Here is a 20,492-nt window from a genome sequence, read left to right on the forward strand (position 1 = left end):
AAAGAAAAAAATTTCACTTTTCTCACTTGGTAGTGTAATACTTGTTTAATATTTAGTCCTGTTTTTTTTTATCTCATTACCCTTTTGTATATTCATTTTTTATAAATACAGAAGAGCAAATAATGTAATGTGTGATTTTCTATAGAGGATTTTTAATTGTAATTTGATTATCATAGTTTTTTTAGTAATTATGTCTCTCAATTTTTTATTAGATTATAATAAATTATTTTTTAGTCTTAAATTTGTTTTATAGACAGGTATATTGATAAAAAAAATAAAAGAATAAATTTATTTTTTTAAATTGATAAAAAAGAAGTGAATATGAGAACAAAACAATAGGGTTGCTCATCGCAATAACAATCATGAAATTAAAGTTTATGATGATTTTTGAATCGATACGTGCATATTAGTAAAATGAAAAATGAATATTTTATAGATAATATGATTATTTACATTGAAAAAAATAGCTAAAAAATATAATTATGATTCAATTATTTGATAAATTCAAAAATATAAAAAAACTAATGACAATATTATTTATATATATATATATATTATAATTATAGTTATATTAAATTATGTATTAATTTTTATTGAATTAATAATAAAAATATTGAATATATAAATTGAATATATTATTTTAACTTTCAAAAAAAATTGAGAAAAAATCCGCCGGTTATGGGTAAAAAAAAGGCATGTTAATCGATATTACTATTATCAGAAAAGTTACAGGTTGACTCGATTTTAAGTTAAATACGACTAAATTATAAACTTTATAAAAATATTAATCACTCATTTGATATTTAATATTTTATCCTTTTTTTTCTTACAAATATGAAAATTTATTTTTAATATCTACTTTATTCTTAAAAGTAAGGTGTCAAATAACTCTGAATGTTAAAACAATTGTTTTCTTCTCTCAAATAATAATGATTACGAATATTAACACAGTCAAAAGAATACAAACAATTAAAACAAACATAAAGCTCACGCTCAAGGTCAAATCCCAAACATGATAGTAACATTGAAAAAGTTATTTGACACCACCGCTCCCAGATAACTAGTTTGTGGTTTCCCGCTCAATGATCTTGACAGGAAAACCACCTTCCATCTGGGAGGAAAGGAAGCAAATGAAGTTGGGCTCCACCCCTTCAGCCACCGTGGGTACAACCGCGAACCGCCGAAGAATCCCAGCCACCACACTCTGCATCTGCATAAAAGCCATATCCTTCCCCAAACACATTCTGGGACCAGCTTGAAACACAGGATAAGTGAAAGAATCTTTTGCCACAAACTTCCACTTTCCGGATTCAAGCTTCTCCAACCACCTCTCCGGCTTAAACTCCGCCCAGTCCTCACCCCAAATACTCTCCGACCTCCCCATGGCGTACACGTGATAAGTCACAAACATCCCCTTCTTCACCACCGTCCCATCCGGCAAAACGTCGTCCTCCACCGCTTCCTTGGTGTCCGTGGGCACCGGTGGGTACAGTCTCATGCTCTCGCACAACGCTGCATGCGTGTAAACCATATGCTTCACCTCATCGTACACCGGAGCCTCCGATTTCTCCATTATCTCCTTCACAATCTCCTTCTCCACCCGCGGGTTCTTCGATAGCAGCCAGAAAAACCACGTCAGCGCTGCTGATGTTGTATCCTTCCCCGCCAATATAAAGCTTATGACCATGTCCGTCACAAAGTCTTCATCAGAGTGCCCCGAAGTCAAGAAACGCGATAGCATGTCTACCGATTCAAGGGATTCCTTCTCCTTCAGCTCCCTCTTCTTCTCTCTCACTATGTTCTTCGCGAACTCGTGCACTTCCCTCACTGCCATTCGCAACCGCTTTTCCGAACCTATGTTAAGCGCCCTCTTCACTTTCCACACCAACGGAAACAGTTGGCGGAACCGTCTACTGATTATCTCTGTCGCCTCTTCGTAAGCCACCGCGAACTTGCTCCGTTCAACCGACGGCGTCAGGTAGTTGGCGTCGAAGCCAAAGGCGATTTTGCAGATGTTATCGAAGGTGAAGCGTTGAAGGATGTCTTGGAAATCGAGGGTCTGGTCTTGATGTGCCGCTGAAGCCATGATGGGGATGAGGTGGTGGGAGAGTTCGGCATCCACCACTTGCTCCACGAACTTGCGGAGAGACTTTGTATTGAATTCATGGCTGGCGATTTGTCTTTGGAACTTCCATGTGTTGCCATCGGCGTTGAATATCCCCGTGCCGAGGAAGTCGGAGAGGGTACTAATGACGATATAGCCCTTTTGGTAGTTGGAGAAGCGGGTCTTGAGAATGTACTCCACGTTGGCTGGGTTGGCAGTGAAGACTTGGAGGTGGCCCAGTGGGCGGTGGAAGGTGAACGTGTTGGCTGGTGAGATTTGGAGTATATCAGATTCCCACTGGATAATGCGGTTGCCGACGCGTTTAAGGGCAAAGTAGGAGCCAATGAGTGGGTATGATTTTGGGATAGTAACGGTTTGTTTGTTTGGAGCAGCCTCTTTGTTGTTGCTGAAACGTGAGAAAGAGAAGAAGAAGAGGGGAAGGAAGAGGGAGAGGAAGAGGAAGACAAGAGCTATCAGCTGCATATTCAGAAGAATCTCAATCATTTTCGTAGGTGTTAGCGACTAATCGGAATTCGGTATTAACTTTTAAATGTGTGGATGATAAATCTTGAGATGTACTTTGTTAGATATGTTGGTCGTGAAGGAAAATTTGTGTATATATAGAGAATGATACGTTGGACAGTCAAAGAGGAAGGCTCGGAGAAAAAGCATGGAATGTGTCCTCGTGGTGGACACTTCTTTCGTTTACAATTAGTGGATTTTGAGTGCTTTAGGATATTTTTGTTGCACTTACTATTTGGCTCAAATACATGTTATAAACATTAATAAAGTTATTAAATTATAATAATTCGTATATTTCTACTACGTCTCTAAAAAGTAAGAATACATGTAATAGGACAACTAACACGTTGAATGTTCTAATCAAATATTCTTAAAGCTTCTAATATTCTTACATCCATGTGGGTCACACCATGCACATTACTTAAAAGAGAGTTTGAATTATAAGAAGTTTTAAGAACACTATATCACAATATATCAATGACAAAAAAAAATGAGTTCACTAGTAAGTGAGTCAGACTATATTGATTTATTAAGTGACAAACCTGTAGTTGATAGCTCTAATAAGAATTGAACTAAGCTTAAGCCACGTAAGTGATTAGAGAAAGTTGAATCCAAAAACTGAATAGTTTATTGAAAGATTATGAAAAATATTTGCCAACAACAAAATTAATTTTTTTATCAACAATATATAAATAAAAATAAAAGTGTCTCAACCTATACAAAAAGACCAATAAAAACATAAGAGATGAGAAATTGAAACTTATGTATATTAAATCTCCTTTTTCAACATAGACACCCACAAACAACACCCAAATCTCCCACAAGACAAATCACAATGGGATGCATATCTTGTGATCTCTATATACTCAAAACATTACAAAAAGTCCTTTTATTATACAAATGTATCCTAGGATTATCTCCCACCAAGGTAAATCTAACATTTTATATCTAACATACAATAGATTTGCAAAAAATTGAGATCCAACAAACAATCTTAGATCATCTTTTTCATTAGAGTCAAAAAGAGATTATTTTCTTAGGATAGCTTGTTTAATAATTTAATACATTACTTTCTGCTTTACAATAAAATTTGCCCAAAAATCTTAACAAAACAACACATAGCATTAGTGATGACAATAATGGATTAGAATGAAAAATAAAAACATTATAACAAATGAGACCCTTGTTTTTATCTCACTTTTGAACTAATATAGGACAAATTGAATACATATTTTTTTATAGAAATACTAATCAAAGTATGAAAATTTTGCTTTTAATATTTTGTTTATTCACCGTGTCCAAGCTTTTAACTATGTTGTTGCAAAAGTTTCTTCACCATCTCTTATCCCCTTTCTAACTATATTGAAATTCTTATCATATACTTTGAATACATAAATTAACTTTTAATCTATTAAATTAACATCGTTGCATTGCTTTCCTTAATTAAAAGATTAGTAATAAAAAAAATTGATATTTGCAGTTTAGATTAATTGTAATTTGTAATTTGTTATACTTCTTCATCAAAGCTAATTATCATATAGATAACAACATGTGTTTAGGATAACAAATGAAATGAACTACTCCAGTCAAACGAAAACATAGCGTTAACAATTTTGATTTCGTTTATGTATCTGACATCTTTGTTGTTGGTTCTTTTCATTCTTCTTAAACGATTGTATATTTGTTGTTTCCTACACTGAAATTTTCCTGTTAGATGAACAACAATTTTCTTTTTTACTTCTACATTTTAAATAAGATTACTGGTTCATAAATTCATGTTGACTTTCTTAAAATAACGATATTTTGATAATCTTTACTTTAAACACAATCTGAAAGTTTTATTACGATAATATAATAATATAATATTTTTAAGTTGTTTTATAAATTTAGACATAATTGCTTAATTGGCTTTCAGTCTGAGAGAACCCTTTTCTGGATCTTGACATGGAAGCCACCTTCCATCTTGGAAGTCAAGAAAGCAAAGTAGCGAGGTTCTACACCGTCAGCCACCGTGGGAACCACCCTGAACCGCCTGAGAATGCCGGCCACCAATTTCTGCATCTGCATAAAAGCCATTTCCTTCCCCAAGCAAATCCTTGGACCCGCCTGAAACACTGGATAGGTAAAGGAATCCCTTCCCACGAACTTCCACTTTCCGGATTCAACCTTCTCTAACCACCGCTCTGGCTTAAACTCAGCCCAATCCTCACCCCAGATACTCTCCAACCTCCCCATAGCGTACACGTGATATTTCACCTGCATCCCCTTCTTCACCACCGTTCCATCCGGTAAAACATCGTCGTCCATTGCTTCCTTCACATCAATCGGCACCGGAGGGTACAGCCTCATGCTCTCACACAACGCCGCGTGCGTATAAACCATATCCTTCGCTTCATCGGCCACCGGAGTCTCTGAATTTTCCCTTATTTCATTCACAATCTCCTTCTCCACACGCGGGTTCTTCCATATTAGCCAGAAAAACCATATAAGCGCGGCGGAAGTAGAGTCCTTCCCAGCTAGTATGAAACTTATCACTATGTCCGTCACAAACTCTTCGTCGGAGTGCCCTGAATTCAAGAACCGCGAAAGCATGTCCTCGGATTCCAGCGTTTCCTTCTCTTTCAGCTCCTTCTTCTTCTCTCTCACTATGTTCTTCGCGAACTCGTGCACTTCCCTCACTGCCATTCGCAACCGCCTTTCCGACCCTACGTTTAGCACCCTCTTGATCTCCCAGATTAACGGCAACGGCTCGGAGAACCGTTTGGTGCTGATCTCCATTGCTTCTTCGAAGGCCTGCGCGAACTTGCTCCGTTCATCTGACGCCGTCAGGTAATCAAGGTCGAATCCAAACGCGATTTTGCATACGTTGTCAAACGAGAAACGTTGAAGAATGTCTTGCATATCGAGGGTTCGATCTTCTTGTGCTGCTGACGCTAGGATGGGGATGAGACGGTTGGAGAGTTTCTCGTCCACGACTTGTTCCATGAATTTGCGTTGTGACTTTGTGTTGAATTGTTGGATGGCTACTTGTCTCTGAAACTTCCAGTTGTGGCCGTCGGCGTTGAAGATTCCTTTGCCTAGGAAATCGGAGAGAGTATGAGTGAAGGTGGTGCCCTTTTGGTAGTTGGAGAAACGGGTCTTGAGAATGTGCTCTACAATGGCGGGGTTGCCTGTGATGACTTCGCGGCTGCCCATGGGGCCGTGAAGGATGAGAGTGGCAGCCGGTGAGACTTTGATCAGATCGGATAACCACTGGATAAGGCGGTTTTCGGTGGCTTTGAAAGCCAAGTAGGAACCTATGAGTGGGTATGCTTTTGGGAGGACAATGTTGTCATGTGAAGAAGGTTTATCTTTTGTGTTCAGTTTCAGGGAAAAAGGTCCAAGGAAGAAGAAGGAGAAAAGAGGAAGAACAGAGACAAAGAAGAGAGGAAGTAACAGCGTAGGAATCATTGTTGTTTATTGAAAACTGAGGCAGTTCTTGTAGGATTTTTGACGATAAAGAAACTTCACAGGCAAATATATATACTCCATGACTGTGGTCAGTGGCAAAGACTTGCATGATCAAACATCTTTCTCAAACAAGAAAAATGTAGAGGGCAACAACTATTTTTGACATGTATTGTTTAAGGTTTATCTAACACGTCTCAATGTGATTTTTTTGATTTTTTAAAATTTTTTAAAATTTTCTTTTAATTTATTTTTATAATTTAAAAAAAAAATAAAAAATTGACACATACGTTATGCCAAGTGATAGAGACAATGTGATGTGATTTACAATGTCACGTGTTACTATTGAATATGAAAAGTCTCAATATAATTCTGAGTTCCTGTATGTTATTTTATCTCAATTTAGTCTCAATTTTTTTAAAATTGAATAAATTCCGATCCCTATTTAAATTGAGACAAAATTTTACCTTTACATAAATGTCACAATGATATTTCTAACAATATTAAGTTTTTATATTACATTGAACTTTATTTAAATATTATTTCAAATATTTATGTATCAATAATTTATAAACAAGTGTTAGAGTTCGTTTAAAAATAACAACTTTATAAATTGAATTGTAAAATTTTAAATAAATATATTTATTTTAAATTGTTATAAAATTTTATATTTGAATTTTGAAGTTTTTATTTTTAAAGCAACTTTAACCATTATCTATAAATTATAGATATATAAATATTTAAAACAAAATTTAAATAAAATTCAATGCAAAATATACATTTAAATAAATTCAATTTTGTTAAAAATATCAATTACAGTAAAAATACCATCGTAAAATTTATATAAAAATTATATAGATGAAATTGATTCAGTTTTAAAAAAATTGGGACTAAATTGAGACAATAACAAATACAGAAACTACTTTGAGACTTTTCACTGTCAATACTAACACATGACACTGCCACTGCCATGTCACACCATCTCTGCTACATGGCACAATATCAGATTGGCATGTAACAATTTTTTTTAAAAAAATTAAAAATTAAAAGAATAGCACCAAAATTATAAATAGGTAACATATAATTAACAATGTTAATATATTACTAACTAAAAGAACCTAGTTGCAACAAATTTTTAAAAATAAAAAACTAATTGAGTTAAATAAAAAGAGAGGACTTATTTAAGATTTTGTTAAAAAAAATAGAAACTTTTGGCATGATTTAAATTTTTTATAAAAAAATGTTCTACTGTAATTAAATGTAATAAATTTTCTTGCATTTCGTCACGTTAGCAAATTAGTCGTTTTTTTAATCAACTGCGACCAATAATTTATAATATTTATTATTTTTAATTCTATTTGAAAAGTTGATACTTACATGAAGTTAAGTCGCGTGTCAAGTTTGATGGGAATGTTTAGTGAAGAATTGTTATTTTAAGCATATTAAAAATAATAATAAACATCGTTCGAAGTCTTGGACGCAAGATGAATACTTTTCATTCATTATAGTTTATTCTGAAAACTAATACTACATAATGAATAAATATAGTTGAAATAATTGTGTAATTTTTAATTATGATGATTTGGGTAGAATAATACACACACACACACATATATATATATATATATATATATATATATATATATATATATATATGCCAAAAACTCATTTCATAAAGAATTAACTTTTAATTTGTGCTAATTAGCTCTTATATCAGCCAAAATAATATCACACTACTTGATTGATTACATAATGGTATATTAAATTACTTTTTTAATAAATTTTTTTTATTAACATAAATAATTTGTTAATGAGAAATAAATTCTGACCAAGCGTGTAGATATAAGAAATATTTATTTTTTGTAGAGAAGATGCTAGTTTACCATTTTCTTGCAAAAAGAAACATCTATGTTAATTTTATTACATTTCTTGGAGTAGATGTCAAACAAATTTTAATTACTAATCTATTTCCAACGTAATGATTACTATAGATTTGACATCTAGAATCATGTACCATTTTATTTTTAAAACTTTTTTTTATCAGGTTTGTTCTAACAAAAAAATCTTATAAGATCGGTATTTCAATATTTTATTTATATTTTGATTTTTAGAATATAAAGATTAATTTATGTTGTATATTTAAATTTAATTTTAAAACCATAATGATTATATTATTATATTATAGTTAAATGAAGAGATTAATAAACCCAAGTCATTAATAAGCTCAAGAAATTAGTTGAAAGTATTTTATTTTTTAAATTAAAAAAATAGTTTTTTTTTATGATTCAGAATGTATATAAGAATAAAAATTTTAAATTTGTAACTTTCTTATGTTATAATATTTCAATGAAATGTTGTATAAAAATCAAATTGTAAACTATTAATTGGAAATGTCGTAATTAGAATATTAATTTTTTTTAATATTAGAAAGATATCGATTTGTGGGAAGAAAGACCTATCACATACGTAATCAAACACAACCTATTTGTTTACGTTAAGTATCCAAATTATTATTTTTTTTTTGTTCTAAAGAGAAAAAAATTTCAAACCATTTCAATACTAAGTTATTTTGCTTCATATGCTATTCATTTTACTTATGCTTTGCTTAAGTAAAATCTAAGCAGCATAAATTAACTTTCCAAAATCTTGCCCAAGCTCCCAAGTAAAAGCAATACAATCAATAATATATTTTTAAATTTCATTTTGAATGGTTTAATTTATAATATGTTTTAAATTAATAGTTTTGTCTCAATTTCCGTGTATATTCTTTTTAGTTTTCACGCTTTCCTTAGAAACAGTAGATATCGGAAACAAACAGGGCGTAAATCTTTTTCTAGTATTGTGGAGATGCAATTATTAATGGTAGAGGTGCAAGAAGCAATAGTAAGAAAAATGGTCCCGGCCTAGCAACATGTGTGGCAGCCCAGAATAGTTCTTTTGGGTTGAAAAGAATCAGTGGAGGGTTTAATTTCTTCCTCCACTCCACTAATTTCTTGACTCACCTTCCATTCTTTCTTTAATAAACTTCATATTATGAACGATCTATTCTAAAATGAGAAAAAGGTGTGAAATTAATGAAATTCAAGAAGAAACTTGTATATACAAAGTGAAATTTCTTTTCACTTGCAACTAGGTATAGACTCTTTTCAACTAGAGATTTTAAAAAATATATTAATTTTTTTATTGTAATATATAGGTATTTTATTTAAGCCCATATACATATTTTAATACTAAAATATATATAGTCTAAATAGAGGGAAAAGGAAGGAAATAATTCCTTTGGAGTTTATTTTAGAACATTTTGTGACATCAAAATTTTCACTTTTTCTTTTAATTTCTGATTTTATAAATGATTCAAATATATTTCTAATTCTATTTGACATCTTCGTCCATATTTTGCATCGTCATTTGTTTTTGTACTAAGAATTTGAATAGTGATGTGGTGTTAAAGTCCGAGGTAGAAAAAAGAATTTAATACTGAAAATACTTGAACAAAGGCTTTATGTTTTCATTCACATGTAGCCAAAGAAGAGAAAACTTATTAACATGCCTTCTCATTTCTTTTTTTCATTACCAGAAAAATTTAAAATTTAATATCAATTTACATCAACTTAAATGCAAAAATTGAATGTCTACTAACAATGAGATATGAATCAGGAAGTATTTGTCATCAAGGTTTGTCAACTTCATTCAGAGTGAAAATATATGAGATGTGTTTCTTCAAGGACCTAAATTTGTAGTCAAGTGGAAAGTCTTAATATCAAATAAACCTAGAAGTTCTACAAAGATTTGAGGTAATTTTGTGTTGAAAAAGTCTTGAAAGCATGAGATATTGTTGTCTTTAAGTGGACAATGATTTCATGTATCCAAATATTGAAGTATTTGTTAATGAATGTTTTTGTAATTATCTTTATCGATATTTTGTAATGTTATTATTTTATTTTATGTTTTTTGTTAGAAGGTAACCTAACCATTGAAGAGGTTATTGAACCTAGTGTAGTTCCACACTGTTTACATTTCTATGAGTACCGAACATTCATGTGTGTTGATTGAACCTGCTTATATATTTACTTTAAGACATATTAGACTTTGAAAATATAAATGAAGTCTCTATTATAAATAAAAAATTATAATCGGTTTATGAATAAGACTCTAAATTAACCAATTTAGAATCTAACTCACAAACCAATTATAATTTTTTTTATTCAAAATAAAGACTATTTTGTATACTAATAATTTTTAATTTATAAATTAGTATCTAAAATAGTCACTATAGTGACTAATTATTTTGTCTCTAAAATGTGTTACTATTTAAGATTTTCATGTAATGTTAACATGTATAAAATATTGATATTATTTCTAACTTAAAAAGTAATTCATAAACTAATTATAATTAATTAGTGACTAATTTAGATATTATTCATAAATCAATTATAATTTTGTATTCATAATATAAATTATTTTAGATATCAATAATTTTTAATTTATAAATTGGTATCTATATTCGTCACTATAATAATTAATTATTTTTTGTTTCTAAAAATTGTTATTATTTAAAATTTTTCTTTTAATGTTAACATGTATAAAATATTAATATTATTTATAACTTAAAAGTAATAGGTTCTTTTATCTCCTATGATACTCAATTTTATATTTAAACTTATATATAAATTTTGAACATATACTAAACAAAATGCATACTATGTATTCGGGTGTATAAATTCATTGTTATTTGTAGTGTAGCTTCTTTTACCCTTAATATATAGTTTGAAAAATAGTCCCTTTGGACTTTGGACTCCTTCGATGAAAGCAAAGGAAGAAGTATAGATATACTAAGTTGAACGGTAGCATTCATGTGAATGACTAAAGACCGTGAAGAAGAAGATGTGCTTCTTTTCCTAGGTTGCTTCCTTATGTCTTTAATTCATTATCTTCTTTCCTTTCTTACTAAACCATGTCAAATTCTACCCTTTGAATGACCATTTTGCCGTTTGAATCACGTATCTTTGATACATTCTAAGTTATAAATCCCTTAAATCCTGAAACAAGACATAACTTAGCATAATTTCTAAGTTTTAGAAAAACTTTATGCATATTTCTGTGTTACCGTGTTCCGATATCATGTTTGGTTGGTCAATACTTGCATTTGTTCAAACAAAATATTCAAAAGAAATTTCTTTAAGATTTTGGATCATAAAAATTATTCGATTTCAATTTGCTAATTTCTCGTAGAACATTCGTTTGTGCCCAAAACTGATCATACAATAGCCTTACATAAAGTTTTTATTTTAGTTTTTTTTTTCTCATGAAGAAGTACTGTTTACTTTGAAATATATAATAATATATTTATAGGAAATAAAATCCCATAATAATAGTATATTTATAGAAAAAGTAGAACAAAAAAAGATTTTAAGTGCAGAAATCTTAACAAAACAAATATTGAATATAGTTATCTCATTTGTAAATTAAAAACATTAAAAGAATTGATAATCAAGGAAAATCGTTGGCAACAACAATATATAGTATTCTTCCAATACAAATACGTATCAATAAATAATTTCCTTATGGGAATTGTTAAGAAAAAAGGAACACTTAGTCATATTAATCTATAATTAAGATATTTATTCTTTTTATGAATATATTAACTTAAACACAAGTGCTATTGTGTCTGTATGTACGTATTTTTTGAATATGTATGATATTATATTAATAGTTTATGATATTGTAATATTATTAAGTTAATAAACAAAATAAAATTATGTTTATAAAAAATAAAGTGAAATGTATGGAGAAAATGAGAAAATAACTGTTGATGAATAGGAAAAAAAAAGGAGATAAGTAAATAGTTTTATAAAAATTTGTAAAAGTAACAGTTAATTTTTTAAAATTTAATAAATAAATACATTGTAAAGGGTAAAAATGAAATTATGAAATGTGGACACAAAAGAGAAAATTCTTTTTATATATAGTTATAGATGTTGCAAATCTAAAATGTAAGATAAAAAAAAAGTTCTAAACTATATAAGTGTGAAAATGGAAATGAAAGCATCCGAATTGACAAGAAAATGTTTCCATAGAAAAGAAAGAATGTTTATAGTTGGTTTTGAATTTGGAAGAATCAGTTTTTAGAACAAGTATACGAGAAAAACAAAATTAAAAGTAAAAATATATTATATGAATTGCATTTAATGTCACATATTATATGGTTATATAATAAATATATATTCTTTCCGTCCCGAAATGAGCATGATTTTTGTAAGATAAAAAATAACAATGGATATGTTAATTATTAAACTAGTTTAATTAAATTAATTTTATCGACGGAAAAGTATTAATATAATTTATTTGAGAATAAATTTAAAAAAATATAATTTTGTTGAAAACTGATGATTAATTTAAAAGATTAAAAAATAGAAGGAGTAGGTTTTAGCACTTGTATGCATGTAAATGCTGGGAAATGCATAAGGTGGAGTATTTATTCGTCCACCAACAATTGAATAATAATATGAATTAAATAATAAATATAAGGTTTAGTTGGAAACTTTCTTGGTTTGTCAAATATGATAACTGCATATTTTAACATTTGTCTCAAAATTTTGATTCTTGATATAATAAAATTACTTAATTGTCACGTGTCATTCCTACAACTGGGATTGAGAAATGGAGATTACGGTTAGGACAGTTAGGACAGTAAGAACTTATAAAATTGTGAATCCTAAAATACTTTTTATAATAAAATTGATAAATTATTAAAATAAAATTAATTTCTTTATCAATATTTTACCATACTTAAATTTTACAAAATTAACGACTTTGTGAATCCTTACAATCCTAATAGAAAATAGTGTTTTATTTCAATTAATTGAAACACACTTAAAAATGTAAATGATGTAGTAAAAAGCACCTTTTATTTTTATTTAAAATTTCTTTTAATTAAAATATCACTTATCAGTCTTAATTAGATTTTACTTTAATTTAAATTAATTTCAAATAAGGTCAAGTTAAATATTTAATTTAAATTAATTCAAGAAGATGAATGTTAGGATGTTGTGGTCGTTAAAATAAATAACAATGAATTTTTAATTATATTAAATTTTAATTAAGTTTAAATTTTATTTGAATTTAATACATTTAAATGAGAATGTGAAGTTAGTGGAGAGAAATAAAAAAATAATAAATTATACAATTTTATGATTTTATGATTTTTTTTCTCTCATAATCCTACCTATATTGAAATTTAACTCGTAAATAATCATAAGTTTTATATTTTACATCTTAATTTTAATTAACGTAATCGAGGCACTAACATGCCAAATTGTTCTATCCGAACAACCAATTAAATCTTATCAATGAAAACTAAAATCAAATAATTATGATAAGTACATTAAAAAAATTACAATAATTGAGATATTAAAATTATAACTAAGCCTATAAGTAAATAATATTTTTGTTCTTGAATTTCGCGAGTGTTATGATTTAGTCTCTGAAACTAAACATAGCACAAGTTCTTAAAATGTTATGAAACATCTTTTTTATTTAAACATTTTGTTTTTTCAAAGCCATATGTTGCGCGTCTTTTGGTGTTTGGAGTCCAAGGTCTGTTTCCAAACTTTCAACCTTCAAAGCATTCGCAGTCAAAGCAGGAGACAGTGGAGCGAAATCCGACCTCTATAAAAACGTTGTTTAGTGTCTCCATTTTTCTCATAAAAACATTCCATATCCTTAAGCATTACTTTTCTTTCTGTGTTTGATTTAGTCTGAGAGAGATAAGATCAGAGATTCAGAGAAGAACATAAGATGATGTCTTTCTCTTCCAGGAAGATGGTCTTCACAGTTCTGCAACTGGTTCTCTTCATCCTCTTCATTTTTGTTGCTTCTCCGGAATCAGGAGTAGCTTGCAGCAGGCCCTTATTGTTACGTGGTCACTGGTCCCGCCAAAATGACCTTCTTTGGCAGTTGCTTCCAAACGCTCCAGCGCCACCCTCTGCAGGATTTCCCATTCACACCTAACCCATCATGCAATGCAATGCAATGAAATGAAGCACCACCTTCTTAAATATGCTCGCAAAACTATTCTCCTCCTTTTTTTTTTTTTTTTTCATTCGTATGGGTGTAACATATGTAGCAGGGTCTCTATGCTTTGAGAGGAAAAAAAGACATTTTCTTATGAATTGTTACAAGATATTATTTTTATACGTGTTTTTGTGTTTGTAAGTCAGTATTCACATTCCATCAAATTTTCTTTTAAGATGTTCCATTTCGACGATCTCATTATATGCTGCTAACTCTGCAACAAAGTAGTAATAAGTCTTTTTTATTTAATGATATTTTAAGAGAATATTTCCTTTTATAAGATTAATAATATTTGATATTTCTCCGATTTTCGACCAAAATATCTTCTAATAATGTTGAACATTATATTGTGTAATCTTTATAGCTTGATAATGTGATAATTTTTTGATTAATTTGGTCATCAATTTTAATGTTCCAATTTTTTTTATCAATTCAGACTTGATCATCTTATCACCTTGTGGGTTTGGTCAATGATCTTGTGAATTGAGTTTGTACGTTTAAATGCATGAATCACCTTGATCACATGTGTCCTCTAACAACTTGTAACTTTTTCGACTTTGTACTTTTAATTGAGTTTGTTTAAGTTTCACTTTCATTTATTTTTGCTTCAAACTTCATCTTTCTTTATCCTATGTGTGTTTTTACTATGAACGTTAGTCCAACAATATATATATATATATATATTCACACTAACACCAGTGCAGATAAAGGTTTTGGTCGCGGTTATTTTGACTATTTGACTTCGGTTAAAGACCCGAGGCATATCTAGCCGAGTCAAAAAGGGATGAGCTTTCTGCCTCGGTTATGACCCGATGCATATTTCTCCATTACTGCCTCGGTTATGGAGGGAACCGAGGCATAATATGCATTAAAAATTAAAAAAAAATTAAACGGTTGCCTCCCTAATGGGATTTCTCCAGTTCCTCTTAGCAGTTCTTGCCTAAAGAACGCTGCAAACATTTGCACCTTTGAAGCCACAAATCTGCAATGCCAACCATCACGCTGCACCTCACGACTTTGAAGCCACAGATCTGCAACGCCAACCATCACGCTGCACCTCGCGACTAAACCAGAAAACGCAAACACCATCAGATCTGCACCTACATCGTGAAGCACATCAACCACCTTCAAACAACCTGCAAAAAGAATATCCAAAACACCATAACAGATTGCGCCTGAGACGAGAAACCACAGAACGAAGAACTACGCACTAGAACGAAGAACGACGCATCTGCACCATTAGCCCGCGAACGAACCAGAATCGCAAACCATCAAACCTCCATGTGCGTCACCTTCGAGAGAAAGTAAAACGAAAGAAAGTTTGTGTGATTGCATGTTGGATCTGAGATGTTGGTGTGAAAGAAAGTTTGGAACTTTAGAGAGGATTGGGTAAAAAACCTTAAGAGAAGAAGAAGAACTTGATGCAGAGAAAATGGGAAGAAGAACCTCGCGAGCAGAGAAGAAGACGAAGTGCTGATTTTTGTGATTTGGGTTTTTATTTTAACCTAACTCTTCTTCCTCGGTTTAATTAAAAACCGGGGCATAAAACCATTTTCTGCCCCGGCTCTTGGACAACTGAGGTATAATCCTTTTCGTTCAAAATGAAAAATTAAAAATAGCGGGAAAGTTAAAATTTTTGGGAGGACCTTTTGGCACCGGGTTTTTTTAACCGAAGCCTATAACCCCTTTTGGCACCGGTTTTTTCTGAACCGAAGTTTATAATCCCTTTTGGCCTCGGATTTTTCTTGAACCGAGGCATAAAAGTTGCCTGACATTGCAAAAATGTCACCGCGCCATTATATGCTTCGGTTCCTTGTCAACCGAAGCCTATAAGGTGAGGTAAAAATGCGATTCTACACTAGTGTAAAGAACATTGTTGTCTAATGGCTATTTTTGAATTGACCTAGTAAAATTTTTTTTATGCTCAATGCTTATTTAAGAATATAATCTTATTATCTTTTAGTTATCTGGGAACATTTGTGTACTGACTTATCTTCTTTTTCTTTTTCATCAAAACCTATTGTCATGCTCGACTAATGCTAATACTATTAAGTAATTTAATTTTCTAACGTGGAAAAAAGTTCAAGATAATTTGAGCAAACTCAATTTTACAAATGCTTCAGGTTTATAAACATACCAGCAAACGCCTTGAAGACAAAATGGTGAGAAAAAGGCTTAACATGAATTTATCCCTTTATTAACAAAACTTAAGCCTTGCATTTTTCTGTTTAAAAAGTAAGAACAATATATCATTATGTTATAAAATATTAAAAAATCGATATACAATTTGTATGAGCTAATGTGTGATTATTAACTATGATACAAATCTAATCTTCCATATGTCTCTTTTATCTTCCACTAGTTTGATTCACAATTTTGTTTCGCAATCATTATAGTATCAGAACATTATGTTTCGTAATTAATACAATATATTAGGTTGAATTTTATTTTATTCTCTATAACTAGTGATCAAATAAAAAATGCTTGATGATTTTTTTAATTGAGTTAGACGCTGTTTTTTATTTAATTTTTTGTTTGTAACTCTTTTAGTTTAGCATTAAAACAATATTTTTATTTTTCCAATTGTAAAATATTACATTAGTTAAAATAAGTATATCACTATTTAATTAACTAATAAATCTATGTATATGTACATGATCATCGATAAAATGCAAATATGGACATTATTACATGTGTGTATGTATGATTGGGTCAATGGAAGGAGTTTTGAATTCGAGCATATTTTTTGTTAAGGGAATAGTGTAGCAAATTGACTTGATGATTTTCCTTACCTCAATTTTCGGGGTTCGGGTGATTCAGGATGTTCCACCTAATTGTTGTACTTTGAAAGTGTTTGGTGAGATTTGGTACTCCAACAAGAACAAATTGCAATTAATATACAATAATATTCAATTAATCTAATTTATCTATTTTTATCCATAGCGTATGGGTTTGCTTAATGTACGTAAGGCCTTTTTTAATAAATTTTTTCACTAGAACTTTATTTTTAATGTATCAATTTATTGTAAAAATATTACTAAAATATATTATTTGTTGTAAACATAAGCAAATAAAGTCATTGGGTATGACATTTGCCTTTTTCCTTATTTATTTGCTTATGGGTATAGAAAATAAAATATATTTGACTTTGTAAATGGTATTTATATACTATTTTTTCTCCGTACTTTCCTCACATGCGCACTAATCGGGTGAGATTAAGATTCTAATAGCTTGATTGAAATACAAGTATTTCGACCTATAGAATTGGGCCACCATAAGCTTATTTAGCCCATCACTAGTTACAAATATTACACCGTTACTATTTGCACCCTTTTTTACTTTTCATTCTCAAAATATTTTTGAGAATGAATAAAATACTGAAACTACCTCGTGTTGTTTGCTTGTTCTCCAGAGTTTTCGTATGCTTTTTTTCGACACTTACCGTTTTTTTATTCAATTTGCTGATGTGATGGAAACTCATTTTCGTCATGGCAATATGAATATGCACAACGAAAAGTCAAAACTTTTTACATTTATTTTCAACATTTAATAAACTATTTATTTAATTAACCTCTATTTTTATGTAATGCATATGCGATCGATATGATATGTAATACATATGATACAAAATGATTACGTCAAGGATAGGTACACCCAGGTTGAGAAAATATCTTTGACTTCCAAAAAAAATCGTAAAAATTATCATTTTGTTTATTTTTATATCATATACTAATATCGGAAAGGAGTTTTACTATTTTATATTTCACATAAACCTTTAAAAAACAACTAAAGTGAAAATTTATACTTCTTTTGTAAAACGTAGAATTAAAAAAAAAAATTGATCACACTACGAAACCTAGAGATGGACGATGAATTGGTCATGTATGACTTCCTGGTGGCGAAGATCGATGGTGCCAATTTTCTTTTTCTTTGCTCGCATTTGATCGGGTCGTCTTCAAATATATTAGTGCATTCCCTCTTTTCCTATGTTGCTTCCTATGTTTTGAATTAATCAAAAGTTGTTTTTCCCGTCACTTGAATTTGAATTACCCTCGATATTCCTTTGTACGATGAGATTTGCCGCTAAAGCCACGGGTACACTTCACGTTTTGTTATAGTATCCACGTGTAAAAAGTTAGTTGTAGAAAAATTCCTTTCATGCAGCAGAGCAATGAAAAGGAGAGAAAAAGGTGATAAGAAGCCCTCATGAAAGGATCTCTCAGAATAGATAATATTTGGTTTAACTACTTATAAGCACAGTATAACCCAACGTTAATCAATAATTAAGTAACCTTATTAGATGCTTACATACGTACGTATGTTCTTTACAATTTCTATATAGTTTTTGACGAGGTCATGTTTTTTTTTTAACGCGATACTGGGTAGCGCGTATATGGGTGTTTTGGAGTCCAAGGTATGGTGCTTCCCATTTTTCAACCTTCAAACATTAATAGTCAAATCAAAGCACTATAAAAATTCAAACACAACCACTATATAAACCTAGTATATGTCTGTCCCCTTCCACTTTCATATCACAAAACCTTGCTCTAGTAACTGTTTCTGCAACTAGTCATCAATGGCTCTCTCTCACAGGAGGATCCTCTCCACAGTTTTGCAGATTCTGTTGGTGACCTTCATGATTTTCGTTGCTTCTCCAGAATCTGGAGTAGCTTGCAGGCCATTGTTCTTACATTATCAATGGTCATGGGAATATGGTCTTCTCTTTCAGTCCCTTCCAAACGCACCGGCACCACCATCAGGTGGAGATCCCACACATCCCTGATTCCATCACCTTCACTCTCTACACAGATTACTCCTTTTAGATTCAAGAAAAAACAAGAATCTAAGGACCCTATAAACCCTAATTGTCCTACGTGATGTGTCATCGGAGCAATTGCAATCTCGGTGCACACGTTTCACGTGGTTGTAGATTAATTATTTCCATTTTTATTTTTATTTTTTAGCGTTTTTCATGTTTTCACATGTAAATGCTTTTTCCTTTACTTGTATTCACATTCCAACAATTGTGATACTCTCACACAATATATATATTAGTAATCTGGGACATGTGTAGTATATTCTTTCAGGTTAGTTGCCTTTATTGTATATGCTAATCTTTGGTTTAGCATTAAAAAGAAAACCATTATAAATTATGGATTAAGCTCTTTAATCATTATGTGTTCTTTCTGCTCTCAGGCTGAAGCAGGGGCTGTTAAGCATGTCGACGATAAAATAATATGACTGAGGAAAAAATTAAATAATTACATGTTAAAAAAACAAGTTTTGTAATATATTTTAGGACGGCCACAATTTTTTTTCGTTAAAAAATTGAGATTGGCGCGGTCACCATGTCATCCTTGGCTGCGTGCGTTTAAAGTTGAAAAAAAAAATGGTTGTACCTAATTTTGCTCAAAGCTCCAACTAACATTCGATTTGATTTTGTTTAACTATGAGCATTACTAATTTTGTTGTTCTTGGACCTAACAAAGAGAAAGATGGGTTTTAGAGACTTAAACAGTTAACACGTTCCTTTCCGGATATTACTGCCACCAAAAGATGACGAGTTTTTAAATTGACCATTGAATCTTTTACTTGTTCAGTCGGCGATTCCAATGTATAAGAGCATCTCTGTTTGGCTACAAATCTCTTAATCTAAAACTATAGGCTAAGATGACTTTTTCTGGCTCAATGAGCGACTCAAATTTCAAACAAATGGATCTCTTATATTTTGTTAAATTGATTGAAACAGAGAGGTTAAACCATAACCCTAAGACAGTGTATGTCTTTGGGAAACAACGAAAACTTTTAACAAGTCAAGATTTCACTACTGAAATACAAGAGTACTTTGGAACCATAAAATATATATATAGTTCGCATTCGGAGAGAGATATACTTTGATTTATCCGTGGCAAATGTGTCATACATCAATCTAAAGTTATGATGAACCTATCATTTTGAAAACGTTAAATTACGATTTATTCTTTGTTTTTTTATCAAAATCTTAAATAGGTTTTCAAATTTTTATTAGTATAAATTATGTTCATATTTTAAAAAACGTGTAACAGTTCAATCATTCCCGAGGTACTAACAGTTTTAAGTATTATCATGTATCACCTCCTCATTTTTTAAATTTTTTTAATTAATTTTAATTTTTATAAAAAAATTATTCTTGTCATGTATCTTGTCAATTTCATGTTATATGTCAAGTCAGTATGGTTATTCGTGTTAAATCATTGTCTGAATTTCAAATTGATTCATATATTTGTTATTTTGATTCCATTTCAATACCAAATTTTTTTAAAATATTTCAATTTCATCCCTTCAAACTAAGGTCAAATTTAACTTT

The 20,492-nt window shown here is 30.6% G+C and overlaps 2 protein-coding genes across 2 annotated transcripts; both read right to left on the reverse strand.

Annotated features, from left to right (window-relative positions):
- Positions 1 to 897: 897 nt before the first annotated feature.
- On the reverse strand, positions 898 to 2,773 carry LOC114173644 (cytochrome P450 94A1-like). Its single transcript, XM_028058149.1, has one exon. It carries the CDS (start codon positions 2,606 to 2,608, stop codon positions 1,061 to 1,063), a length of 1,548 nt encoding a protein of 515 aa, XP_027913950.1. The 5' UTR covers positions 2,609 to 2,773; the 3' UTR covers positions 898 to 1,060.
- A 1,738-nt stretch (positions 2,774 to 4,511) lies between these two features.
- Positions 4,512 to 6,159, reverse strand: LOC114163904 (cytochrome P450 94A1-like). Its single transcript, XM_028048291.1, has one exon. It carries the CDS (start codon positions 6,074 to 6,076, stop codon positions 4,538 to 4,540), a length of 1,539 nt encoding a protein of 512 aa, XP_027904092.1. The 5' UTR covers positions 6,077 to 6,159; the 3' UTR covers positions 4,512 to 4,537.
- Between the last annotated feature and the right edge of the window lie 14,333 nt (positions 6,160 to 20,492).

This window comes from Vigna unguiculata, chromosome 1, assembly GCF_004118075.2.
Source record: "Vigna unguiculata cultivar IT97K-499-35 chromosome 1, ASM411807v1, whole genome shotgun sequence".
NCBI classification, from domain to species: Eukaryota; Viridiplantae; Streptophyta; class Magnoliopsida; order Fabales; family Fabaceae; genus Vigna; species Vigna unguiculata.